Below are 27,675 nucleotides of genomic sequence, written 5' to 3'. Positions count from 1 at the left end.
GGCCTTGCCGCGTCGCAAGTCCCTCCGCGACCGTCCTTGCCAAGGTACTGCCGTGCGCAATCTCGTTGCCCTTCGTGCGAGTCGGTCCCGAGCCGCCACGCCTCACCTCCGCCCGCGCACATGCTACTCGATCCGTGCGTCCGCAAAACCAGCCTTCGCTCCTATCCGCGCCACTCCCGAACCGACGCGCTGCTTCCACTGCGCTGCGCTCCAGCTCCTGTTCGCCCAACGCCCACGAGCTAGTGCCGTCCGTTCGCCTGAAGCCGTCGGCTTCGCTCCTGCGCTCGGCTCACGCGCGTCACCCGCGCGCACGCAACTTTCCTGCACATCGTCGCCAGTTGCTCCTGCTCGCTCCGCGTTTGCGCCTCCGCTCGCCCTTGCCGGGCCGCACGCCGCTCGGTCCGAGCCGCGCCTGCGCTGCACCTCCCCACTCTGCGCGCTCCGCATCCACCTGCTGCGCGCGTTCGCGCACTGCTCGGCCCAAGTCGCGGCCGCTTGCCGCTGCTGGGCCCCCATGCGCCGCGCGCCGCCCGCCGTCGCCGCTTGAAGCCGCGCTTCGCACCGGCTCGCCTGCTGCCCGCGCGCTCGCTCCTCCGCGCGGCGCCCACACCTGCTGCCGCCCGCCTCCCGCGATGCACACGCGCTCCGCGTCTCTGCGCTGCGCCAGCCGCCGGCTCCTGCTGCCGCGCGCCCCACCAAAGCCGCGCCACCACCTGGGCCCTGCGTCAGCCGCGGCCCGCGCTCCCTGTCCAGCCTCCGCCTGCGCCGCCACATTGCCTGGACCCGCTGCTCGTCACGCGCTGCACCCGCCCGGCCGCTGGCCGAGCCGCGCGCGCCGTCCTGCCGCGGCCCGCCTGCATCCGCCGCCGCCAGCGCCCGCCTGCGCTCACCCGGGCCCGCCGCTCCGCGCGCTGCCGCAGCTCACCCGCGCGCCACCGGCTCCCGCGCGCCGAGCCACCATCTGCCCGAGCCGCCGCTCGCTTAGTCACTCCACCTGCGCGCGCTCGCCCAGGCCGCCGTGCCAGCGCGCCTGCTCCCACGCCTGGAGCTGGCTCGCCCGCTGTCGCCCGGGGCAGGAGCGCCCCTGGGCGCCGCCCTGCGCTGCCTGTGCCGTGGAGGGGAGAGAGAGGGAGGGGCCGGTGGAGATAAGGATTGGGGGCAGAGCAAGGTGTCGCCGGTGGGGGAGAAAAGGAAGGGAAAAACGGGATTGGACAGTGCTGCCGCCGGTGGGGGAAAGAAATGCCAGAAGAGGATAAGGGGAAGAGAGATAGTAGAGAAGAAAGACAACTGGGATTCTCCAAGGGCGTATACGCAAAATCAAAGAATTGCAGGGGCTTATTTGTAAAACAAAATTTCCCGTCAACCCAAAGCCCAAATGAAGAAATGCCCAAAATGAAAGTTGGAGAGTTTTTCAAACTCTACAACATTGATTTAGGTCTCAAGTTCGAAAACTCAAAATTTGTATATTTACACGTAAATCTTTGAACAAAAGTCAGATTTGAATTGCTTTTGTCCTAAAGTGTAATTTTATAAAATTCAGGACTTAAATGCAAGCATTTATGACACGTCATAATGACGGGATAGACTCGTCATAATGGTTGGATAGACATGTCATGATGACTTGCACTTTTACACTTTAGTCCTGAGTAAATTTTGAAAGTTACTTTTGTAAATCAAACATTTGCATAAAAGGACTCGTACTTTTATAAAATCATGTAAATACCCTTATTTTTACCACTTTACCCAAAATTTTTACATATTTCAACACACGCATTTCCAATGCAACTTTTGAGTAAATATATATATATTTTTGCAAAACATAAGGTAAGAAAAACATATTTGCAAAACCACCCTTTACTTATTTTAAAATTACCTTAATCCAAATACATTTTACAAAAACAACCCTAGGTTTTTCTGTAATTACAAAAATACCCTTTTTATTTGCACTTTAAATTTTTAAAAGCTTCACATAAACACACATAAGCTTTATACAAACGGCGCCGGGAAATGCGGAAACGCAAAGCCAGCACCGCTGGCCTTGCCGGGTAAGTACTTGTCAAACTATAAAGGTATCGAGTTGTTTTGCTGAATACTGATAACAACTCTGTTTTGCAGTCCATCGTCTTCTCTGCCCAGCCCCCAGCGCCAGAGGGTAGCCGAAGTGCCCCCCACCGGGAATGATGCACCAGAGACCGAACCCGCGGAAACTGATAGGGTGAACCCTTCACCTTCTCATGCAGATGATGTAACAATCGCCGTGGCGGGCACTGTATCGGGCCAGCTCACGTCCTCGACTGAAATGGCTCCGCCGCCAGCAGTGGGTGCCGCGGCCATCGCCACGCCAACGCTGCCAGCCCCCGTGACTTGTACACCTGCATCTCCGGCCACGAGCACTGTGGTGAAGAAACCATTGAAGCTGGTGTTGAGGAAGCCAACAATGATCCGATCTCAAGTGTAAGTAACGCTCTGGACCCCGCCCTTAGCCATGTGTGGAAAGCATAGTAAAGGTGTTGTGCTGTTGTCTTAAACAAATCAACAGCTGCGGTGACGCCAGAACTTGAGGTGGCTCCACCAGCTCCCGAGCCTTCGCCAAGGCAAACCAACGCGCCGGAGCCAGCAGAGAGTGCAGACGTGGCCTTGCCTGACACGCCGCTGCCCGAGCTCCAGCACACAGAACTCGAAGCCCCTGGCGATGAGCAAGTCGAGGCCACCGGTGCCGTACCCGTCGAAGTTGCAGGTAAATGATCCCACTGCCTTCTGCCGTAATCATCGCTATGTTAAACACTTGTCCTTTGCAGAGACCCCACGGCCGTCAGCCCTGGAGGAGAGAACGATGATACCCTCCAAGAGATGCACCTCCCAAAGGACGACCTGAGCCGCCCGCGTCAGATGATCAAGGCGATCGACACGTTTGCTCTGGTAAAACTTGTCGAAATTGCTGGCAACTGTACGCTTAAGTCGTCTGTCTCTAACGTCCGGGAACGCGCAGGATATGAACCAAAAAACTGCAGTGAAGCTGGAAGAGTCCACCAAGCGTATCAACGAGTTGATGCAGGAGCGAGCCGGCTTCGAGCAAACCATTATCGAGCTCCAAGGCTGACTCAAGGAGCAACGAAAAACCCATCAAGGTACGTTGAATTCGATTCTCGAATTTGTACCCATAGTCGATAACTTCATGGTCTGAAACCTGCTTATCATCGCAGAAATTAAAAAACTCGTAAATTATAAAGAGGGATTGCTTACTGATTTGAAGAACATGCTGTATCGCCATGCAGATGAAGTCGAGAGTCTGCGGAAAATGATGGCTGACACGGAGAAGCAGTTGGTTGACTGTCTCCAGCAGATCAAGACTTTGGGCGAGGAGAAAGAGCAGCGCCAGAAGGAACTCGAAGATTTGAGGACAGCGGCCCAGGAACTCGTAGAGATGGTGGACCCTCGGGAGGACGGCGCTGAAGATGGGCCACCCCTACTGGATCGACTTCGCGGGGCGCCGCAAAAAATCCTCAACTTCATCACCGAGGCAGCCACAACATACGTGGATCATGCTTTGGGCCTTGTGAAGTCCTTCTGGCCAAAGGCTCGGCTAGAAGTACTCGCGGAGGGTGCAGCTGCTGACTGTACTGACAAAAACTTCCGCGAGTATTTGGTAGAGGTCCGGCCAGTAGCTGAGAAAATTGTAGGAAACATGGTCCAGGATTGAACCGTTAATGTTTATGACTTTTGTAATATAAGAAACCACCTTTGTTGTCTTGTAGCCTTATATGAAGTCTAAGAGCCCCATCTGCTCTGTAGCAGGGACATGCTACCTCCGAGTGCAGCGACTCAGAGGGTAGTCGATATAGCTCGTGAGTTCACCGGGTAGGCTAAATAAGATCTGAACGAGGGGACCCAACATGCCCGGAACGCGCTGTTTGTGGTGCGACGACTAGGATGCCTCATAGCAAACAGTCGAGAACTACCCTGGGTGTGACGACTTCAGGAGTAGCTGATATGGCCCATCATGTGGACATGTCAGACAAGTTAGATAGAACCCGAGCCAGACGGGCTTAACTAGTTTGACAAAAGCACGATTATCATCGCGACGACCCATATGCCTGGAGCAAGTAGTCGATTTGTATAAAACTTGAGCGTGGCCAAAGCCTCCGCATTGTATTCAAGAATTTACATTTCGAGTCATGTGGCGCAAAGCCGCCATATTGACCCAGAAAGGAAAAAATTTGCCTTTGGCGCACACAGGATTTGAAAGTGAGTCTGCTTAGGGGTAGAACCGTCGCAGGTGCTGGATATTCCATGAGTTGGGTACATCCTGACCATCGAGATATTGTAGTCGATAAGATCCTGGTCTTGTAACCTTCGTGACGATGAACGGTCCCTCCCATCTCGAGTTAAGCTTGTGCAAACCCGACTCATCCTGAACGCGACGAAGGACAAGGTCGCCTATGCTAAACGACCGTTCCTTAATGTTGCGATCATGATATCGCCGGATTCCCTGTAGGTAACGAGCTAACTGAACGAGAGCAGAGCAGCGAGCCTCTTCGACAGAGTCCAGCTCCAGCTGTCGTGCTTCGTCCGCCTCGCCTTCGTTATACATCTCGACCCTTGGGGATTTCCACATGATGTCTGCTGGGAGAATTGCCTCGGAGCCGTAGACAAGAAAGAACGGGGTCTGCCTTGTGGCTTTGGAAGGTTGAGTCCTGAGCCCCCAGACAACATGTGGCAACTCGTGAATCCACTTCCCGCCCTTCTTGCTATTGGCATCGTAGAGTCTCTTCTTGAGGCCGTCAATGATCAAGCCATTTGCTCGCTCGACTTGCCCATTTGCCCTTGGGTGTGCCACCGAAACATACTTGACCTCGATGGATGAGTTTTCACAGAATTCCCAGAATTGGTTGGCCGTGAAATTTGAACCCAAATCGGTGATAATAGTGTTGGGGAAGCCGAAACGATGCAAGATGTCGGAGATGAAGTCGACCACCCTGTCTGGAGTAAGCTTGGCGATCGGTTTGAACTCGATCCACTTGGTGAACTTGTCGATAGCCACCAGAACATGAGTAAAACCTCCTGGCGCCATTGTGAAAGGCCCAATCATATCGAGGCTCCAGCAAGCGAACGGCCAGGAAGGCGGTATAGTGATGAGGGTGTGGGCCGGGACATGAGTTTGCTTGCCAAAGAACTGGCAGTTCTGACATCTTCGCACCAGATCCTCGGCATCAGACACGGCGGTGGGCCACCAGAAGCCAGCTCGAAACGCTTTGCCTACTAGCGTACGTGATGCTGCATGGTTACCGCACACGCCCTCGTGTATCTCTCGCAAAATGTCCAGGCCTTCTTCTATCGTGACGCACTTCATGAGTACTCCAGATCGTGCGCCGCGCTGATAAAGCTTGTCTTCGACTAGGACAAACCCCTTGCTCCGTCGCATGACACGGGCGACAGCAGCGCTCTTAGGGTCTATCCCTGCCGGTAATACGAGATCTCGGATGAAGTTGATAAAGGGTCTTCTCCAGTCCTCGCCAGCCAGCATGACCTCCCGTTCTGGCCGTACAGAGCCAGTGCCGGTGGAGACCTGTGGTGAAAGGCTGATGGATGGTTGCTTCAACTCCTGTACGAATACCCCTACTGGGACTTGTGCTCGGGTTGATCCCAGCTTAGATAAGGCATCTGCGGGGACATTGTGCTCCCGTAGTACATGAAGGACTTCGAGGCCAGAAAATTTGTTTTCTAGTTTGCGTACCTCTTGTACATAGGCTTCCATGGTCTCCTTGTTGCAGTCCCACTCCTTGTTGACTTGCTGAACGACCAAAAGTGAATCGCCGTATACAAGTAGTCGCTTGATCCCAAGTGATATCGCCAAACGAAGCCCGTGAAGCAGGGCTTCATACTCGGCTTCATTGTTGGATACCTCCCAGAGGATTTGGAGGACGTACTTGAGTTGTTCGCCTCTTGGAGAAATGAATAAAACTCCAGCGCCGCCGCCATCGAGCTTGAGAGAACCATCGAAGTACATGGTCCAATGCTCTGGCTTGTTGACTGGATTTGGAACTTGATTTTCCCTCCACTCTGCCATGAAGTCGATTAGAGCTTGGGACTTGATTGCAGTGCGTGGCTTGAAGTCGATCGACAAAGCCCCCAGTTCTACTGCCCATTTTGAGATATGACACGTGGCGTCCTGGTTGTGTAGGATATCCGCCAGCGGGTAATCTGTGATCACGTTGATCTGGTACTCTTCAAAATAGTGGCGTAATTTCCTTGAGGTGATCAATATGCCGTAGAGAAGCTTCTGAACCGCCGGGTGCCGCACCTTAGACTCCGAGAGTACCTCACTGACAAAGTACATGGGCCTCTGTACGCCAAAAGCATGGCCCTCCTCGGATCGTTCGACAACAATGGCACTGCTAATAACATGGGTAGTTGCCGCAATGTAAAGTAAAAGGGTCTCACCCGGCAATGGAGCTGTGAGGATCGGGGGCGACTGTAGGTGTTGCTTGAGATCCTGCAGGGCCCGCTCGGCTTCCTCTGTCCAGTGAAACTTGTCCTGGCGCTTTAAGAGTCTGAAAAAAGGTAGTCCTCTCTCCCCGAGCCGGGAGATGAATCTGTTGAGAGCTGCCATGCACCCTGTAAGTTTCTGCACATCTTTGATTGTGGCAGGTGCCTCCATATCAGTGATGGCGGTAATCTTTTCAGGGTTGGCCTCGATGCCCCGGTTAATGACTATGAACCCGAGCAATTTACCCGATGGGACGCCGAAAACACACTTGGTCGCATTAAGCTTCCATCGGTACTTCCTTAGGCTGGCGAAAGATTCTTCCAGATCCGCGATTAGGCCCTCGGGATTTCTGGTCTTTACGACCACGTCGTCCACGTAGGCCTCCACGTTCCGGTGTAACTGATCAGCGAAGCACATCTGAATTGCCCGCTGATAGGTTGTGCCTACGTTCTTCAACCCGAAGGACATCGTCTTATAGGCATAAGTCCCAAACGGAGTAATGAATGCGGTCTTAATCTGGTCTTCCTCCTTGAGAGCAATCTGGTGGTACCCTGAATAACAATCAAGGAAACAAAACAATACGCAACCTGCGGTTGAGTCGACTACCTGATCGATGCGAGGGAGCCCAAAGTGATCTTTTGGGCAATGCTTGTTGAGATCAGTATAATCGACACACATTCTCCATTCGTTATTATTTTTTAATACAAGAACCGGGTTAGCTACCCACTCTGGGTGGATTACTTCTTTAATGAATCCAGCCACGAGGAGTTTAGCTAGTTCCCGTTTGATAGCCTCCCGTTTATCAGGGGCAAAACGACGAAGCCGTTGCTTCTTTGGTACAGCTTGTGGATATACATTAAGACTATGCTCGATCAGTTCCTTGGGCACTCCTGGCATATCCGATGGTTTCTATGCGAATATGTCTCGGTTAGCCCGCAGGAAACTGATGAGCGCGAGTTCCTATTTGTCGCCCAAGCCAGCGCCGATAATGGCTGTCTTGGAGGAGTCGCCTTCTTGGAGCTGGATCGTCTTGAGAGCCATATCACCCGTCGACTTGACGCCCGATTGGCTCGCCTTCTTGGTCGGGATGTCCAGCTCGGCTTGAGAGAGTTGCTGTGCAGCCGCGAGTACTTCTGCGGAAGCATCTGGCACGCGGGAAGTGGATGCATACTGGATGGCCTCTTGGTTGCAATCATAGGACTTCTTCAAGTCGCCTCGGAGCGTGAGCACGCCGCTGCGTCCTGGCATCTTGAGAAGTAACATAATGCGGCACCGCCATGAACTTGGCGAGCGCCGGCCTCCCCAGTATAGCGTGGTAGGAAGATTCGAAGTTGGCCACCTCGAACTTGATGAACTCGGTTCGGTAATTCTCCCTCGTCCCAAAAGTGATTAGAAGAACGACTGTTCCAAGTGGGTGCGCGGCATTGCCAGAGATAGTACCGTAAAAGGAGCTTTGCTCGGAGTGAGCTTGTTGGTAAGGTCCAGACCCATCTTCTTCAGCGTGCTGGCGAAGATAAGATTAAGTCCGCTCCCACCATCGATAAGAACCCGAGTAAGCTTGACTTCTGCGACCACTGGATCCAGCACCAGTGGGAACTTCCCAGGCTCAGAGAAGCTGGTCCATTGGTCATTATGGGAAAATGATATGGGGACCTCCGACCATCGGAGTGGTCGTGGTACCGCCGGTTCAACGGATAGAATTTCCCGTAGCAGCAACTTCTGTTCCCTCTTAGAGCAAAAATCTTCATCACCGCCAAAGATGACATTGACGGTTTTGGAGGTATCCTGGAACTTGGGCGTCTCAGATTTGTCTTCCTGTTCCTCGTCTTCGGGCTCTTTGCCCGTCGACTTATTCTTCTTGCCGTTTCCAGGAGAGCCAAAGGTGCGCTTGAGCTGAAAGCAGTCGATCGCTGCGTGTTTGGAGTTGACGCACCATGGACACTTCTTCTGCAGGAGTTTTTCAAACTGCTCCTGCGTGGTCGACTTCTTGCCCCACGAAGGACGTTCCACAGCCGCGATGAGATCGTCTGGCTTGCGTTTTCGGGAAGAACCCGAAAAGTCCCGCTGGCCTTTGTCAGCCCGGTTGTCGTTGTTGCGCTTCTGGTTGAGGTCGGTGTGTCTTGGAAACCTCTCGCGCATCTTTTCTTCTTGTTCAGACCAGTCGTGCATCATGTCGCATAGACCTGCAACCGTCTTCGGCCTGTTACACCCAAAATCACGATATATACCTGGGTCTGTGAGGCCGTTGTAGAAGCAGTCGATGATGTCCTCCTCCGAGATGTTGGCGATGGTGGCCAGCACATCGAAGAAACGGCGGGTGTAGGATCGGAGGAGTTCATTACGCTCTTGCTTGCACTGGGCGAGGTCGTGCCGGGTTCCTGCTCGGGATATCGCCCCCTGGAAGTTGTCGATGAAAACCTTCTTGAGGCCTTCCCAGGAGTCGATGGAGTCGTTAGGGAGACTTTCCAGCCAAGTCAACGGTGCAGGCTCCAAAGCCATCGGAAAGTAGACGACTTTGGTTGTGTTGGAGCCGCCAGCCACCTCAATAGCAGTGGAGTAACAGCGGAGCCATTGTTGGGGGGCCTGCTTACCGTCATACTTGGTAATACCAATCGGCTTGAAACCCTCCGGGTACTTATAGCTGTTGAATCTCGCAGTGAACGCAGGAAAACGATCGCTGCAGTCAGCATCATCTCGCTCGACTACCTCGTGTTCCCGTCGCCTCGAGTCGAGGACTGACCGGGCATCACGCCCCTCATTGATCTTCTGGTGAAGGTCTGGTTGTGGACATGGAGGGTTGGGCTGCCTCGAGTTGTTTGCCGGAGGTGGCTGCCGCCTCCCGCCGGTGAACTGACTCCCGCCCACACCATCATTGTTATTGCTGCGTTGGCGTCACGGACGGTGACCTGTTGTTCGACTTGGGGCCTGGCTTCGGCTGTCTCCGACGTGCTCGTCCCTGACGAGTGATGCTGGAGCCTGCTGGTCTAGCTGGACCCACGCCCGTTGGGCATAGAGGAGCGCTTGTCGAACGTTGGGGTCATTGCCTCACTCGAGTAGTGCTGTTACCCGAGCAATGTTGGCCACAGGAGTCCTGAAGCCTCATTCATCTACCGCGGCAAATTCGGCGTCGAGTTCACGCTATGCAGAACGTATGCGCTCGTTGGCCCGCCTTCTACGAACCGCACGAGCTCTGTTCCTTGCGCGTCGCGCTCGGCGTCGTTCTCGTCCACAGCTTCAGCGGTGTCTTTGTCTTCTGATATCCTGTCAAGTGCGCCAATGGGGATGAGGGCATCATCATCCCCCTCCTCCGCCATCAGAACTTGGCGGGTTGCGAATTCTTCAGAGGGGGCTTCGACTAGTTCAGTCGAGCCCGCGGTGATGGTAGCCAACGCTCTGCCCTCCTGAAAAGGCAAAGGCTCAAGATGGGCTACCAAGCGGTCTTCATGTCCGAGTAGATCAGACAGATCCATCCCCTTCCAATGAACGATTCGTCCTTCGGAGGTGGTGGTGATCATCAACCCACAAGTGGCCAGGTGATCCTCAGCCCCCCGACATGCGGTGGCATCGGAGCTCCCAGCCTGGAGCAAAGAGTCCAAATCCTTTTCCAACGCGGAAAAAGGAATAGTAGTGACAGAGTCTGCCTCGATTTCCCTGGCAGAATCAAAAAACGGCAACTCGTCGCGGTTATCGACAAATTCATCGAGCCTTGAGGCGAGTGCTTTTGGCTTGATGGTGTTGTTGACGATGTGCCGACAGAAACCGCCTGCGCCGTTGGCAACGCAGACCCACGAGCCAAAAACAAAGGTTGTGCCCTCTGGGAGCATGGGACTGGGGAACTTGGAAAGAGCCATCGAGTTCTCCAGCGGATCTCTGATGCACGCCCCTACCTGGCGCGCCAGCTGTCGGGTTTTATCCGGCTGCCCACCGAGGGGTATACCCTAGGTGGTAGGTTTCGGGTGGAGATGCGCTGAGATCAGGAACTCGAAGGTGCAGACAACACAAGATTTAGACAGGTTCAGGCCGCAATATGCGTAATGCCCTACGTCCTGTATGATGGTTTGTATTACCTTGATGTCGATCTGGTGATCTTATGTTTTGAGAGGGGTCCCTGTCTGCCCTTATATATCCGGGGGGACAGGGTTACATGAATCCTAGCCCGATACTAGCTTAGGAATTGTACTCAAGTACAACTCGAGTAGTTTTCTTCTGTATTGACTAGTCCTACTCCGCATGTGGGTAGAATACAACATAAATAAGGTACAGGACACATCCTATCACCTAGCCCAATACGGACTCCTTGATGTGCACAGCTCCGTGGCCCCGGGTCTGACACACCTGTCATGTAAAGATAGTGCTAAAATCCACAACCAAAAAAGAAGCTCAGGTTAACAAACAAACTTGAAAGCGCAAGTAGTGCACATATAACAACATAGTAAGTTAGTAACGGAGTAACCCAAAGTCATCATCACAGTATCACACATTGCCTAACGCCCTAACAATTCAAGAAGTGCAGAGCAAGCAACTACTATTACTAGAAATCTAGAATGCTTGGTAATACAAATACAAGCCAGGAAGACCCCCCAAAGGACTACTTGGGCACCTAAGTACACAATAACTGGACTTCTCAGTTCTCACTGACTAGGAGTAACATAATAAGAAAATCTACGCATCGAGGTGCAGCAATACAGCAATAGATCTGAAATTCTGAATGAAGTGGGGGCAGTACTGAGTGGGGGACGAGACGAGGGACGCACTTGCAAGCAGCAGACTGCGGTGCGCACTTGTCGCAGGCGAGGGCGACGCGGAGGCGGAGGCGCGGACCACGGAGCTTGGCGAGCAGGCGAGTGCACGAGGCCGTCCGCCGACCGCCGTCAGTACTCGAGGACCGAGGACGCGGCTGGAGAAAGTGAGAAACGGACGGGCGGACGCCGGACGGGGCTGCAGCCTGCAGGAGTGGAGGCTCTGGTTCGGCTGGTGCCTTGGTGCCTTGGTGGGCTGGCCGGCTGGGCCGCTGGGGTGATCCTTGGTGGGCTGGGCCTTAGGGTATGCCGCGGCCCACCTAGACCACCCTGCAGCTCCGCCACTGGCAGAGGCTCTGCTCTCCCATCTTCTCCTCCCGAATCCCCATCTCGTCCATGAAGGCTGGTCTGTAGATGTAGGTGTTAAGTCCTATTGCGGGCGAGATCCACGATTCAACTGGCTATGGCCTTCAATCCATGTTTCCCTTGCTCTGTTTTTATATGATTAGCAGTTGGGTTTAGGATTAGTGCAGGTGGCAAGCACGCGGGGGCGCCGCTCTTGTATTGGCCGAAGCTGCACCTGCAGATTCGATTTCTTTCTATACTGATCTAGATTGCATTTTGCCACCAGCACCATCTAGATTAATTTCTTTCTATACTGCAGTTATGATGTAGTAGCTAGTGCCTAGCTACGACCTCACTTTGGTTGCTATGTCCTGGTGTTTCTTTGGAAAAGCTAAATCATAAACGAGCTGCAAGTCTGATTGTGCGCAGAATACAGGCTGTTAATTACATGCCGGCAGAAATTACAGTACAAACCTAGTGAAAGGAGTGAGAAGGTCCCATAATTAGAATACAAAAATTAGATGGTGATGAACTGATTCAAATATGAATAAGCAAACATACAGACCTGAGCTTTCTTTAATATCTTCAATGCCTCCCGATTAGTCGTAGATCTTTTCTAAAACCTGCATGCATCAGGAAAAACGCCTTCCTACTGTAACAGCTGATCCTGAAAGTGTTTCTTTCACGGCAAAATAATCATAAAATCTTGTTCACTTGCTCCCAGTTCTGAAGTTAGAGAATTTTTTAAGAAACAAAAACTTGTTTAACTAACGATACACCAATATTTCAGGATGGACAACGAGTTCAACTCCCAAGAGTGGTCGCTCCCCGGGGCCTCAACCATGAAGGAACTTGAGAAGGTATGTTTGCTTTATTTATTTTGGGTTATTGTTATAGTAATTTTTATGCTTCATTAATTCAAATTTAATTTATTTCAGTACCACCTTACTGGTGCATTTACTGGATCAATGCATAACATGAGTGTACCAATTCAGCCTGTCAGCCCTGCTGTTACTGCATCATTTCATCAACACCCCACTGAGGACCCGGAGGTTCAAGAAGTCGACAAGAGTGCAGTCGCAAACAATAAGAAAAACAAGAAGGTTTTCCAGCGAGGAAAGGCATTCTCCATGGAGGAAGATAGGGCAATTTGCTCAGCATTTCTGCATGTTAGCATAGATCCTATTATAGGAACTAACCAATCTGCTGCTGGGTATTATGCAAGAATGCATCAACACTTCACTGAGAACATTGGAGCGAGCAGTAGGACTAAGATTTCCATAGAAAATCGCTGGACCACAATACAGAAGGCTGTCAGCAAATTTTGTGGTTTCTATGCTGCAATTGAAAGGAGGAATAAAAGTGGCAAGAATGAGCAGGACAGGGTACATCATTTTATACATGAGTCCTATCTTTACACATTTTGTTCTTGATTTTTGCATCAATGAATGTGTTTTTGTTTGGACAGATTAATGATTCCATTTGGATGTATGAGGATACAGAGCCATGGCAATTCCATTCTTCGAGGAGAGCCGAAGTGGCATGAGAAGATGGCGGAAACTAACATGGGACAAAAAGCTAACCAAAAGCATTCCTAAGACTCTGAAATAGAAATAAATTCTATGCACACCGGTAGTGCACTCCCTAAACGACCTGAAGGAAGGGACAGCGCCAAGAAGAGATCCCGGATGATGGGTTATACCTCATCGTCAAGTACAGCTGTGGAAATGCTACAGAAAATGCATGAAAGAGGAGAGAAGAATGATGAGAAGGAAGATTAGTTGAGGCAGGAAATGTTCCAGATGGGAAGAGAGAGGCTCGATTTGCAGAAATTGAACTGGGAGAAGAAGTGGGCTGCCTGGGAGAAAAAATGGGCAATAATGGAGTCTGATTCCAAGTTGCGATAGAATGAGTATGAGTTAAACCAGTGGAATGCAGATCTTATAGTCATGTCACAGGATCTTGAGAAGTTGACTCCACCGTTGCGTGCGATGTACGAGCAGAAACAAATGGAAATCATGAAGAGAAGAGGCATCAACACTCCCCCAACTAGTGAATCCTAAGTTGTTGTATGAGAGTTGTGTTTGTGTAATTTTTTCTGCGAACATGTTTGAGTTTTAAAACTATTTTCGCAAACTTGTTTCACCAGTTTGTGGTGGCACGTGTATCAGACTTAATTTCTGATGTGTATTTGGACCATCCTTTGTAAGCTGTTTATGACTTATGTACAATAATAATGTCATCTCTAAATTGAATTATGTACCAGTGATTGAGTGCTTATTTATATCTGACAAGTTATGGATAGGATCATATATATCATTGAGACTAGATATCATATCACGAATGTCATTGGGTGTCCATCAGTACAATTATAATTCAAAGCAGCTTTAGCAACAAAAGAGACTGCTGCTGTTCACTAACTATTTATAACTTATACTAGCAACAAAAGAGACTGCTGCTGTTCGCTAACAAAAGGGACTGCTGCTGTTCACTAACAAAAGAGACCGCTGCTGTTCGCTAACAAAAGAGACTGCTACTGTTCGCCAGGACCTGTGTTTCCATGTACCAACAGAAGCCTTGTCTATTTACAAAAGGTCCTGCACCGTTGCCATACAGCTACCAAATATGTTCCATGAGGTCTTTTTGCAAAGAATTAGACACAACCTTATCACGAATTCTGGAATATGACTTAATCAATTCAGAAATTTCTGGCACATCTCTATTTTCAGAAATTGGAGGGTCTGAAGACCTCTCAAACTCTCGGTGATCACTATACAAATTTCTTTCATCTTCGATCACCATGTTGTGTAGAATAACACATGCACACATGATGTCATTTAGATCCCTTTGGCTCCACAACCTAACAGGGTTATAAATTATCCTGAATTTGGACCGAAGCACCCCAAAAGCATGTTCAACATCCTTCCTTGCTGATTCCTGTGTCTCTGCATATATTATTTCCTTTTGACTAACTGGCTCGCTATATGTTTTTACCAATGTAGCCCAATCAGGGTATATTCCATCAGCAAGATAATAACACATGTCGTACTTGGTTCACGGAATTCAGTTTTTGGTCTCTCTCCAGCAGCAAGATCATCAAACACCGGAGACCTATGGAGCACATTGATGTCGTTAAGGGAGCCAGGCAATCCAAAAAATCCATGCCATATGCGTAGGTCCTGCGTGGCAACGGCCTCCAAGATTATGGTCGGTTTGCCTTTGCGTCCCTTGAACTGACCATGCCATGCAGTCGGACAATTAGACCATTTCCAATGCATACATTCAATGTTGCCAATCATCCCAGGAAAGCCTCTAGCCTCATTGACTTGTAAAATGGTGTCAAGCTCAGTTTTTGTCGGTGGCCGCAAAAATTCACTCTCATAAACAGAAATGATGGTTCTTGCAAATTGCTTCACGGTCTCTAGAACTGTTGACTCGGCCATGCGATACGTGTCATCAAACGAATCAGCTGGACCGCCATATGCAAGCATCCTCATAGCCACAAGACATTTATGTATGGGATGGAAGCCCTTGTGCCCACAAGCATTCTCACGTTGATGAAAATAAGAATTCTTCTCGGTAATCTTGCAGACCATGTCAAGAAATCTTCATTCTAAATCTATGCATGAGAAGATAATATATTAGCAATTATTTTATAGAATTGTTACACATTAAAAGGGGCAACAACAAAGAGTTGCATACCATCGCCGAAAGTCCTCTTCGCTGTACAAAGGATTATCAACAAAGTAATCCCTCATAATTTGCGCAAAAGCTGGTTCTCTATCACGACGCTTAAATTTATGTCCTGGAACTGAACCACCCCTCCTACGTTTAGAAGGTTCCAAAGATGCGATAATTGAAGTTAACATGCATTCTTCATCTTTCTTCCGTTTATTCTGCCTAAAATGTGAGTCTTTTAGGCAGGACCAAGCTGTCATGTTTGACATGTCTGAACAACATAGATTAGACATAAAGTTTTAGTACACAGATAACAAAAATGCTTTTCTGAAATCATAAGCAATTGGGGCTATGTTCAAAGCGTTCAGTTAAAGCAAGGAGGAATGTTTCAGTTTAACCATGCAAACAGAAATAAAGATACTAGCTAAAGTACACATTAAAATGTAGTTTATTCCAATTCCCAAAAGCAAGTATCACATATTTGCAATCACTGTCAAACAAAACACATCTGAGAGCAATGGTATTAAACGAACTGAGAGTGTCTAGGTGGGATTAAACAAAGACTTCAAAAAAGGAGTGTAATAAAACTGGAAGGAGTGTAATAAGCAGCCATTTTCACTTGCTAAATTCGAGCTCTCCATGTGCATATGGGAAAAAAAAGGCAGTTAAAGTTGCCTATCACAATATTGAGATAATGATATCAACGGACCTGCTGTTCTCTTTCACATGCAGCAACAGTTTTTTATTTTGCAGCCCTAATCCTCACGGCACACGTAGCTACCAGACTCATCAGACGAAGAAGGGGGATTACTCACCAAGTCCATCTCCTGACGCTGCCAAAATCCTCACGCGCCCACCGATCAGTCCTAGATTTGGATGGGTCTCGCTCCACGGGCTCCACGGCAATCCTGAACGAGAAACAGGGAAGGAGGACGAAGTCAGACGTTCTGTCGTTGTGTGCCTCGCGCGGGGTAAAAATTGACGTTGAAGCGGGAAAACAAAACGCGTCCATTCTTTGGCGCAAAATTAAATAGGGCCAACGGCTACAGCTATTTTAGCTGCTTTGTTGGGTGCAGAAGGTTTTAGCTGGCTAGGCAAATTGCAGGGGGTAGCTAAACGTTGAAATGCATAGCCAATTTGCCTGCCTATCGTTGGAGGCAGTCTTACACTTCACGTTTTGGATAGAATATGAGAATGGTTCGAAACTCTCGTGAATCGACTGTCAACCTCTCTCTCCCTCATCGATCCCACGACCATATAATTTTCAAAGCAAACCGTAAAATGATCTACCAATTTACTCCCAGCTAATTGAACTAAAATACGATTTGACATTATATATATAACTCCTAACCCTTAGTTACGTTCTCTCTTCTCTCATCGAGTTGCGGAGAAACCTAGGTGGCGGCGCATGGCAGGCTGGCCGGCGGCGGCGGCGCCGTCCTCCCGGCGGCCAGGCGGCCAGGAGACGGCATTCTGGTGCATCCGCATCACCGCATGGCTGCTGAAGCTATGGCCCTGCAGAACCACCCCGAGCAGATGCGCCGACGACCTTGCTTGCTTGCACATCCCAGCGCTTCCTCACCAGCACATCATCGGCGAGTTTAGCAACCACAGCGGCCGTGACACCATGCATCCCTCACTCAGGCGGGTAGGAGACGACGTCCTGGTGCATCTCGGCATGCACCTGGCAGCCGGAGCTAAGGCCGTGCAGAACCACTCCAAACAGATGCACCGACCTCCCCGGCAGTTCCCCGTGCGCAACCTCGCCGTCGCATCATCGTGCGACTTCGACGGCCATGGAGGTAGTGGCTCCATGCATCCTCACCTCCTCCCAGATGCGGAGCAGCAAAAATGTCTGAAGACAGATGATCCAACCGTTTTGTACTAGTGTTGCAGGACACCGCGACGGCGGGAATCCACAGCTACCGCCTTCGGAGGAGCAGTGATTCGACAGTTATAATTGGTGTCGCTCTCGGCAATTAGTACACGCAAGGATTTTTGGGTAATTCTATGGTCTCAATCCATTCCCAATCTCTGTTGTGTTTTTTATATTTTTTCTCATAAATTAAATGATCAATTGCACCAATCTAATTTGGTGTTGTAGCACGGTGGAGCTCGGGCTTCGGAAGAACCTCTACCAGGTCATGTGCTGCTTTTGGAGAACATGTGCATCACTGATAAAGAAGGTATCACTCTTTGTTTTTTTATATGGTACTCCGCATGATATTTTTCAAGTGATGTCCAGAGCACCGGTGACGATATCTGCTTGTCATCTTTGTTTCTCGACGGATCTGCCTCGATGAGCTGGCGACACGACTGACTGCGAGTGCCGTGGCTTCGTCTCCAGGTCAGTCTACAACTGCGTGCCCTCAATGCCAAATCTCACACTAACTAGGCCATGTTTCCCACTCTGATTTCTCCACTTTCTTGTAGGATTTGGAGGGCAGAATCGATGCCTTCGTAAAGATGAGTAAATTAATGTAGTAGTAATTTTCATAGCATAAAAAATTATTATTGTGCTTCCACGTGCAAGACAGATGCATGCTAAAGTAGTATTTTTCAAAATTCAGAGTAGTATTCTGTTCATATTTGTATTTTAACACTTTTGAGTAGTATTGTTTTATAAATTACAGTAGTATTTTTTTCTTACTCAAGTAGTATTTCCACATTTTAGAGAAGTATTTTCATAATTATGGTATCGGTAGTATTTTTCATAATATAGAGTAGTATTTTTTGTTTTGCTTTATAGTAGTTCATAAGTTGTGAATCACAGGACCATGAGGTCATGCTGCCACACAACAACGCGACCACTTCAGCAGTTCATGTGAAGTCGTACAGAAATAATTCTGTAAGTCAATATTCATGTTTTTTCATTGTTCTTGCAAGCTATAAACTACTAAAGATGATACGATGAATAATTGAACAATTTGAATAATTGAACAATTTGTTGCGCTCTCACATAATGGATCTTTGGGCTTCAAGATACCAAATCTGAAGTTGGACATTGCCACTGAAGTGGAGGAATAGAGGAAGACAACAACTTATAAAAAACAAATTTATTTAAATATTTTATTTGCCAATCAACTCGTCAGATGCTTGCTTTCCTGATTGAACAACAGATAGTAATTTATGAGATGATGTATTATTAACACATATTTTACGGTTTATGTGTGATTCACTCCGAGTATAGTACTTACACGGTCCATCTATAAATACAAGTTTGGTTTTTAAGACCTTTAATTTGATTGTTACGGATGTGTGCATCAAATAATTACTACTTGTTATGCTTCAATCATTCCCATACTACCTTATTATGACTACGTTGCTCAACCTGCGAGGGCTTGTCAGAACCGGCCCCATAGGACTGTGCATATAGCGTACATATGTTAGGATAAGGGGTGGGACATGTCACACGCACTACACCAGTTGTAACTACTCGTAACGTAGTATAACTACTTATACTGTAGTAGAACTAGTCGGAACAGAAGGAGACTACCCGAAAAATACTCGGGTAGGACTGCTGAGCTCGTATCTAACCAGAACTCCCATGTAACCCTATCCCCCCAAACTATATAAGGGCGAGCAGTGACCCCCTCCAAATAGGAGATCACCCCGATCAACGCCTAAGGCAATACAAACCACACAAGACGTAGGGTATTACGCTCTCGGTAGTCCGAACCTATCTAAATTTATGTTCCTTGCACCTTCGAGTTTCTGATCTCGTCGACACCTTACCTTTAAACTCACCACCTCGGGGGTATCCCTCGGTGGATGTGGCGGTAAAACACCGATAGCTGGAGTGCTAGGTAGGGGTGTTCATCGAGCATCCACCGGAGAACTCGATAGCATCTTTTAGCTTCACCAGAACCGTTCTTGATGAGGGTACAACTTTCATCTTCGGCTCCTAGATCTACATCGCCAACGGCTCGGGTGGCTTCAACGGCCACCTAGCCAACTTCAGGAAGCTGGAGGCCTCTACACCAAGTCGATGCAGCGACCTCAACAAGTTTGTCAACAACCTCGACGAATTGCTGCTCCCTGATCATGTCGGGGAGATCGAGACAATGTCCATTTTCAACGCGACTTCAACTCGTGCTGCACCAGGACTACCCGGATCTGATTCAAACCGATCTGAGGAGGCTACATAGTCCGAGTCCCTCTCCGATCTGAGGACATGGATCGTCTTCTCAAGATTGGAGACGAGGGATCCACCGCTTGTGGGGGGCATTTTCAACAACTAATCGGACTTCGACGCAAAGTACTTGTTGACTAGTACTACACCTTCAAGTCGGAGCTCGAAAGGAAACGAGGACGAGGGAGCCACTGCTTGTCAGGGGGCCCCTGCTCTCGACAACCACTCGCAACCTGATGACCACCTCAAATCCTTTTCGGGTAGTCACCTGGGTTTGACCATAACGTCTACGCCGCAAGGCCGGTTCAAATATTGGAAGGGCTTAGAGCCCTCTGAACTACTTGAATACGACTCCCGCCTTGTGGCCTTCATGCAGGAACTACCTTTTCAGGATGACAACAGTATCGCAGATTGCATTACTCTGGCAGAATCCACCCTTCAGCGTATCAACCCTAGGGAGCCGGAAGATTTCGACTACTCCGCTCAACTCCAGCCCGCGTCACAACATTGACGTGCTGCATCAACGACCTCAACTACTCGGCTTGCGCTTCAGTTACGACTGCTTCGACAAATCGGTAGCGCCAATGACTACTTCAACTACATGTCTCGACTGGAAACTAGTCGGGGACGAGTCTTAAACTACTCGGCAACTAGCTCTGCACAGTCAACAACTAGTCGGAATCATCTCCAACTAGTCGGCTTCGTCGATAAATCGCCCACGAATCAAAGCTATGCTTCACCATCTACTTTTTGCGCAACGCGCACTCTCTCCATCGGCAAACTTGAAACCCCCAAGCCATGTCCAGTTTGGTCTGAGGCGGTTCAACCAGGACCCTTTCCGCATTGGAAGAGGATTTGGATCATCTACTACCACTCGAAGAAGGAGAAGGCACCGCATGTCGGGGGCCTACTATTTCCGACAACTACTCGGATTCAGCTACTCGTGTGACACCTATAATAAGTAACCTACGGGGTCTAGTAAGGGAATTAGATTGGTTGGGCAAGTCTGAGCATAGAAAGGGCACGAAACCCTCCAGATTTCTCAAATCAAATCCACCATCATCCATTACCACACCCGGCGAACTCCCTTTTCAAGGAGGCAGATCCCTCCCTCCATCCGACGACGAAGATGAGGACCTGGTGGCGCAGAGTGCTAAACGCTTCGCGCCCAATCGAGAAGTGTTCATGATTCACGCCGGCGAGGACTGTGCAGGCGTAGAGAGTGTCCAGCTAGACGACTGCGACGACTACCTCCTTGATCCGCTCGACGAAGATGTGGACGTAACAATAGATAGTGAATTCTTAGACAACATCAAGGTAGAAGATGCAGATAACATTCAGAAGGAACGCCGTAAGCTCATCAATGCGAAGCGCGCCGAACACAGGCACCACACGGTTGAGACAAACTAGTGGGGGAGTGGCAACCCTTACGACTGCTCCACAAGCGACCTTCACACCATATCAACGCCGGCCAGAATGCCCACAACGTCATCATCGCCAGGCAATAGGAGTGCAACGAGGTGAAGGCCTATAGCCCCACCAACTATCATATTCCTCTCGACTACCTGGAGATAACTCGGAAGCGCAAGCAAGAAGCTGGGGAACAATCCACCCGTATAAAGAAGACTCTCAGTTCGAAGGAATGATTCGAGGAAGCCCTCCACGGGCGATGCCCGTGGCACCCGAAGAGCAAGCATTCCGCGTTTGAATGTCAAACTCTCCGATGGGCCTTGGGAGCTCCGCCACTCAACAAAGACTACGAAGAAAGGCGACCGGACTACCCGAATAATAATTTATTCATAAATTAAGTACCCAATTCAAGGAGGTTTTCTGAGGGTCTTTTAGGTGTTTTGTTTGTTTGAACCATTATTTTGGGACTATATCTCAAAACAAGGGGTTCCGTAAACCTAAAAACACCCCTTTTTACCACTTAGTGAGGGTCGCCATTTATGTTTATTATTCGAGTCATGACTTCCTCCCTATACTACTCTGAGACGTGTCCAATGAACATCCAGCCTAATTAGTGCAACCTTTTTTTAACCGATCTCTTGTCACCTATTTCTCATGTCAGGAGCCTTTTTTACCAATGCTCGGGGGCTAAGGATAGGGCCAGTGGGGATGGGGCTCGGGAAAGAAGAAAATGATTCAATTTCTTCAAGGCTAAGCTTAGGGAACCCTGCCACAGCCGAGCCATACGATTGCCATAAGTGGTCGTCTCGTTTGGCAATAATTAGTGGAACCCGTTGATTAGCCAAATAAAGCATCTACATGGTTACCCATCAAATACTTCCAGTAATGTTAAGATTACTAGTTCTCGACTAGTATTCTGTGTTACTGAAGAGGTCTTGCTCCCAAACTTCCAGTAATATTTAGATTACTAGTTCTCTCGACTAGTATTCTATGTTACTGAAGGGGTTTTGCTCCCGTACGACTTTGCCAACGGTCTCGGCAGAAATCAATTTTGCGACCAGAAGCAGCCTGAGGCACCCGTACCACCCGCCATGGATGTCAACCGTTCAATCGATGATTTGATCAACAACTTGGAACCCCTCGAACCGAGTCCGCCTCTGTCTGAGATAGATCCTGTACCACAAGTCCTTCTCTGAGTCGAAGGAGTATTTGGATCGTCTACCACCAGGCAGAGGAGGACTAGCCAAATTCTATCGAAGGGCTCCCGTCTCCGATGATTAATCGGACTTCATCGAGGATTTGTATATTAAAAATTTAGTGACTTTAGTGACTAGACATAGTTCTTGAAAATTTCATGTATATTGCATAGTGACTTTAATAACTAGAAAAGTTTCTAGAAACTTGTATATTTATTTTAATGACTAGAAAAATTTCTCGAAAATTTATATAGTGGCTATTGTGACTAGATTAATTTGTAGAAAATTGATAGTGACATCAGTGATGAGATTAAATTCTTGAAAATTTCATGTATATTTACTTTAGTGTATATTTCTAGAAATTTTATGTATAAGTTCTTAGAAATTGTATAGGGCTGATCTAGTGTTATTTTACATCAGTAACCCTGAAGTCTATTGTTACTTATGTATAGGTTCTTAGAAATTGTATACGGCTGATCCTTAGCATTATTTTTTATAGCTAACTCTGAAGTCTATAGTTACTTACATATAGGTCCTTCAAAATTTTATATGGCTGATTCTTAACTTTATTTTATATAACTAACCCTGAAGAAGTGCATTGTTAATTACATAGAATTCCTTAGAAATTGTGTAGTTATTTAGTGTTAATTATTTTACATAAATTCTTGATTTTTTTATTTGTATTCTATTACTAGTTAAGATGGACCCGAGAGAGGATGAAGTTTGTAATAAGTTCCTAACGAACATGATTGCCGATGGTAATATCGAAGAAGAAGTTGGTGCTGATGCTCATCATCATATCAAAGAAGAAGAAGAGGTAGGTGATGATGATGCCAGCAATACCAACATATACCTCAATATGTCTGGTGACGAGACCGAGCAATCCGATGATGGTGCTAATCAACAAGCCGAGAATGTATATATATCTAACATTTTATTCTTCTATATATATATATATATGATAATATAGACAATGACTATTATTGAGCATGAATAATAATATGTCTTTTATTTGTAGCCCTCGGCATCGGAGAAGCGTAAAAGAGGCAAACGAGGTCCGACCAGAAAATTGGAAGAGCGATATATTATCATAGAAGTGGCATATGATGGCGAACCCAAGACTCCCACCAATGCTGCGGGAAAATACATAAGAGAATGTGGACGTCTTGTGAGGGACCATATCCCGCTCAGATTTAGGTTGTGAAAATCCAATAATGCAAACAAACAATATGTAGTGGTACCTCGAAGAGATAAAGAACAACTTTGGCGTGAGTTAAAGAATAATTTCACACTTCCACCGGAGTCTGAAGAATTAGTTAAGGACTAGACCTTTAGGAAGATGGCCATAAAATTTCAGACCTTTAAGAAAATATTAGTTAAGCATTATATCTAGTAAGGGAAAATGCCAATATTTACATAAGCACTTGAAAAACAGAAGGGCTACTGGGATGCATTTGTAGCATATAAGTGTTCGGAGCTTGGTATTTAGTGGGTGCAAAGGAACGAAGAAAATGCATCGAAGAAAAAATATCACCACACTCTAGGGCAAGGTGACTACAAGGTCGCGATCCCGAAATGGGAGAAGATGGAGCAAGATTTGCTTGCTAGAGGTATCATACCTGCAACCATCAACTGGCCTGAACCTTAAAGTAACTGGTTTTATGGTCATGGCGGAACCTTGAATCCAGAGAATGGCGAGTGCAATTTTATGAAAGAATTCAGCGAGCAGCCATTAGACTACAGGAGACCATAGAAGCAGTTGCCCAAGGAATATTCCAGCCTGATAGAGAAAGAGATGAGCTGACTTATGCCCTTGAGAATCTAGAACATCTGGATTGAACACGAGGCAAAGGCATAATTCTGTGAAAATATAGACTCTTACATAAGCCAAAAAAGAAGTAAGAACGAGGAGCAAGCGCGCTTGAGAAGGGTTGTTATCTAACGATGTCAGAATGGCGGATGAAGTGAAACGACAAGTTGCCACAGCAATGAGTTAGCAGCAGCAATCACAACCGGCTTCAATGCCTAATGTCAACGAAACTAATATGTCTCAGCAAAGAAGCAGATACGCTTCCACAGAGCTCCCCGTCGATAAGGCAGTTGAAACTGGCCAGCAGCGCTATCCTGTGGTCAATAGATATCTTATGCGCTGCAAAATAAATACAAGAGCATAATTTTCAAGGTTGGCTACGGTACTGTTGCGCCAACCCAACCAAAAGACGTCTAGCATGAACAATCGATTGGTGTTAGATCCGCTAAAACAGACGTGGAGGAGGTGTGCCAGAATCACGAGACGCTCGAGGACATGAATGATTATCAATATCACTGCGACAATGGGACATCTCCATAGAGGGAGCCCCCGATGCTTCTTTGTTCATTAGCGCACTGCGCACCACCGGGCCGGAGCAAAATTGGCAAATTGCATTATGCCAGAGTGTCCATTTTGCTCTGTCCCACCCATACGCTCGTCACCGCCTGGGGCCAGTGCGCAGCCGCCACCTCGCAGCGCCGGCGCTACGTCCCGGACTCATGGCCGCACACGTCCCCCGCCTCCTCCCACACCCGCCCCCTCTCATCCAGCTCGCTCGCCCTCATTAACCAACCTCGAGTGGGTCAAAGCTCAGAGCACTGACGACGCTTCCCGCACGCAGCAGCTAGCGGAAGCTTCAGATCCCAGGATGAGCCAGGATCGGAGGAGGAGCGGCTGAGGAGGCAGCCGGCGAACCCCGACGGCCAGGGCCAGGACCGACCGGGCGGCGGCGGCGGCGGCCCCGTCCGCTACGGCGATGTGTTCGACGTGGAGGGCGAGCTGGCGAGGACGCCCATCGCGCCGCAGGACGCGGCCATGATGCAGGCCGCGGAGAACGCGGTGCTCGGACGGGCGCCCAGGGGCGGGACCGCCGCCGCCGCCATGCAGTCCGCGGCCCGGCGCAACGAGCGCCGCGGCGTGGTGGCGCGCGACGAGGCGGCCACCGACGGCGCCGCCGCCGAGTGCGGCGTCGCCGTCACCGAGGCGCGCGTGCCGAGCGCCCGCGTCGTCACGGAGTTCGTCGCCGACCAGGTGGTGTCTCATCCCCCCAATAATCGAGTCACCACTCACCACGAGCCTTAGCCCGTGCGCCGTGTTGTTGATGCCAAGCGGAGACCTGAACCTTACGGCGTTTACATGTAATGCAACCTGTCGGGCAGTACACTGAGGCGGCGGAGAACGACGCCGCAGAAGCAGCTGGCGAACTCGGAGGCGGCGGGCCAGCAAGCATGGTGAGGGACGGGACGAAGATCACGATCGGCGAGGCGCTGGAGGCGACGGCGTTCTCGGCGGGCGACCAGCCCGTGGAGCCGAGCGACGCGGCGGTGATCGCTGCGGCGGAGGTGCGTGCGACCGGGACGGATGAGGCCCCGCCGGACGGGCTTGCCGCGCGAGCGCGCGCGGCCGTGGACGCCAACGCCTTCGCGCGGCGCGAAGAGGACAGGGCCACGCTACGCGACATCCTCGCGGTACGCCACGCGTCCTTCCTCACGTGGCGGCCGCAGAGCAGCAGCCACGTGCAGTGCATGCGTGTATCGTGTGTACTTCCTGCACTTTATGGTTTTGATTTGTGGTGAACACGCGTGCAGGACGCGACGTCGAGGCTGGGCACGGACAAGGAGGTGGAGCGGGAGGACGCGGCGCGGGTGGTGGGCGCCGAGGTGCCGCGCGGCGGCCCCGACGCGGCGGCGCGGCCCGGCGGGGTGGCCGCGTCCATCGCCGCCGCCGCGCGGCTCAATCGCGGCCGGCAGTGATGATCCCCAGTAGGGGTGCTCATCGAATGTAATTGGCACTCAATTGCGTCTGCAATTGGCACTCCATGGCCTGTATACACCCTCCCAGTAACTTAACTTGGGGCCTGTTTAGATTCCAAAATTTTATAACTTTTGGTTTTGGTACTGTAGCGCTTTCGTTTGTATTTGACAAATTTTATCTAATCATGGACTAACTAGGCTTAAAAGATTCGTCTCGTGATGTACAATTAAACAGTGCAATCAGTTATTTTTTTACATACATTTACTGCTCTATGTATGTATCCTAAAATTGATGTGATGGGAAGAAAGTATAAAAAGTTGGAATTTTGATGGGATGTAAACAAAACCTTGTTATAACAAGTCGAATAAGCAAATAACACGATCGAACCAAAAGGCGGACTGCCGATACGACCAGTTTCGTTCGCACGCCCAGCCCATTCCGGCGAACTTGACCTGCTTCTTTTAGCCCACAACACTCGAACGAAGGAGCCGGCGATGTAAAAGCAAAGGCACGCGTGCCTTTCGGGCACCGACGCTCACGTGCCGCACGGGGCCACGAACCTACGAGGCTGCAGCCTGCCGGCGACGTGGTGGAGGTGGTAAGTGAAGCGTCGTCGTCGCTCCTGCCGGCCGGCTGGCCGGCCTCTCGTCTCGCGGGACGGGGATGCAAGACGGACGGATGGATTGGGGAGCCGAGTTGGTTGGCGGTTGAGGACCGGCGGCCGGCAGGTGCATACCTGGCCTGGCCTCCCCGTCCGTACCCGTGCGTGCGGCGCGGCGGTGCGGGGGACCGGCCGGGACAAACGGTGAGCAGGGAGGGCATCGGAAAGCGGCGGGGGTGCACGGGGCCGGGCCGCGGCCAGGGTGCCAAAGGGCTCTACCTACCCGATCTGTTTCATGTGAAGAACTAGTACTGCTTGTACTAACGGGTGCTCTCCTTTTTCGTCGCCTCCCTGTAGGCTGTACTTTACGGCCAATGACTTTCTTCCTTTCCTCGCTAGGCTCCGCGGGAAACACGAGCAGATCCTACATTAGGCAAAGTTCTTGTTGCTAAGTACAAGTTTCCAATTTGAACCATAATATATGTATAAATATATAATCTCCCCGTTCTAAATTATATACATCGTTTTATCATTTATAGGTGCATAATTTTTATTATACACCTAGATATAACTATATTTACATGCATAGCAAAAATTATGCATCTAAAAATACCAAAATGATATGTAATTAGAACGGAGGGGGTACATGAGAAGGATGGCATAGTCGCGTAGTTGTAGGGAGCATGAGCAACTTAGCATAGAGCACACAAGAGTAAAACTGCAATTTGCCTGCGTAAAGACGATGCAATGGTGTCAAAAAGCCCCAAATAAAGCAGGCATGCTATTTAACCACACGTACTTATAAACATGCCAAACTATTTTACTTTGCCCCATATAGGTGTATTTTCTCTTCCCCTAAGCCCTCTTGCACATGTTTTTAGCGCTCACAATTGTAGATTAGCACGTGGTATCAAGTTTTCCCTTTTCCTTCTTGAGGGCAATCCCATCGTTTTGGACTACATATATGACGAAATTTTACATATTTTTCATGATCGTGCAAAAAAATCACATTAGGGGTTAGTAGTGATTCTTGTGTGTGTGGTTAGATGGCTAGTGAGACTTGGAATCTATAGTTTTTAGCATGTCATGGTTTTATTGGCTGGGAATGGGACTTTATATGGGGTTAGAATAGGGATGGGGAAGTGAAAAAAAATTTAGCTTGTTCATATAGGGCTGGGTGAGTGGGTGACACAACATGGCCCAACTAAGTAATGGGTCATGCTGGCGTTCTATAAGGTAACCTTTAACATTTGCCTGATCTCAACGGGTCCGCGTATGTACCTTAACTCTAGCCGTTGAATTA

At 49.3% G+C, this 27,675-nt stretch overlaps 2 protein-coding genes and 1 pseudogene across 2 annotated transcripts; all 3 read left to right on the top strand.

Annotated features, from left to right (window-relative positions):
* Window positions 1-2,007: 2,007 nt before the first annotated feature.
* LOC112872868 (mucin-7-like) lies at window positions 2,008-3,100 on the top strand. The gene is made up of 4 exons (XM_025935904.1): window positions 2,008-2,045; window positions 2,116-2,454; window positions 2,799-2,919; window positions 2,990-3,100. Exons 1-4 carry the CDS (start codon window positions 2,008-2,010, stop codon window positions 3,098-3,100), a joined length of 609 nt encoding a protein of 202 aa, XP_025791689.1.
* A 9,262-nt stretch (window positions 3,101-12,362) lies between these two features.
* On the top strand, window positions 12,363-13,671 carry LOC112877982 (annotated as a pseudogene).
* Window positions 13,672-24,622: 10,951 nt separating this feature from the next.
* Window positions 24,623-25,867, top strand: LOC112872866 (late embryogenesis abundant protein D-34-like; the record flags this gene model as incomplete). The annotated part of the gene is made up of 3 exons (XM_025935903.1): window positions 24,623-25,048; window positions 25,165-25,485; window positions 25,606-25,867. Coding segments are annotated over 3 exons (912 nt in total), but the record flags the coding sequence as incomplete, so codon positions are not given.
* Between the last annotated feature and the right edge of the window lie 1,808 nt (window positions 25,868-27,675).

This window comes from Panicum hallii, chromosome 9 (genome assembly GCF_002211085.1).
Source record: "Panicum hallii strain FIL2 chromosome 9, PHallii_v3.1, whole genome shotgun sequence".
In the NCBI taxonomy this organism is placed as follows: Eukaryota; Viridiplantae; Streptophyta; class Magnoliopsida; order Poales; family Poaceae; genus Panicum; species Panicum hallii.
Note: the sequence above shows the minus strand (reverse complement) of the source record. Positions and strands in the feature narration are given on the sequence as shown.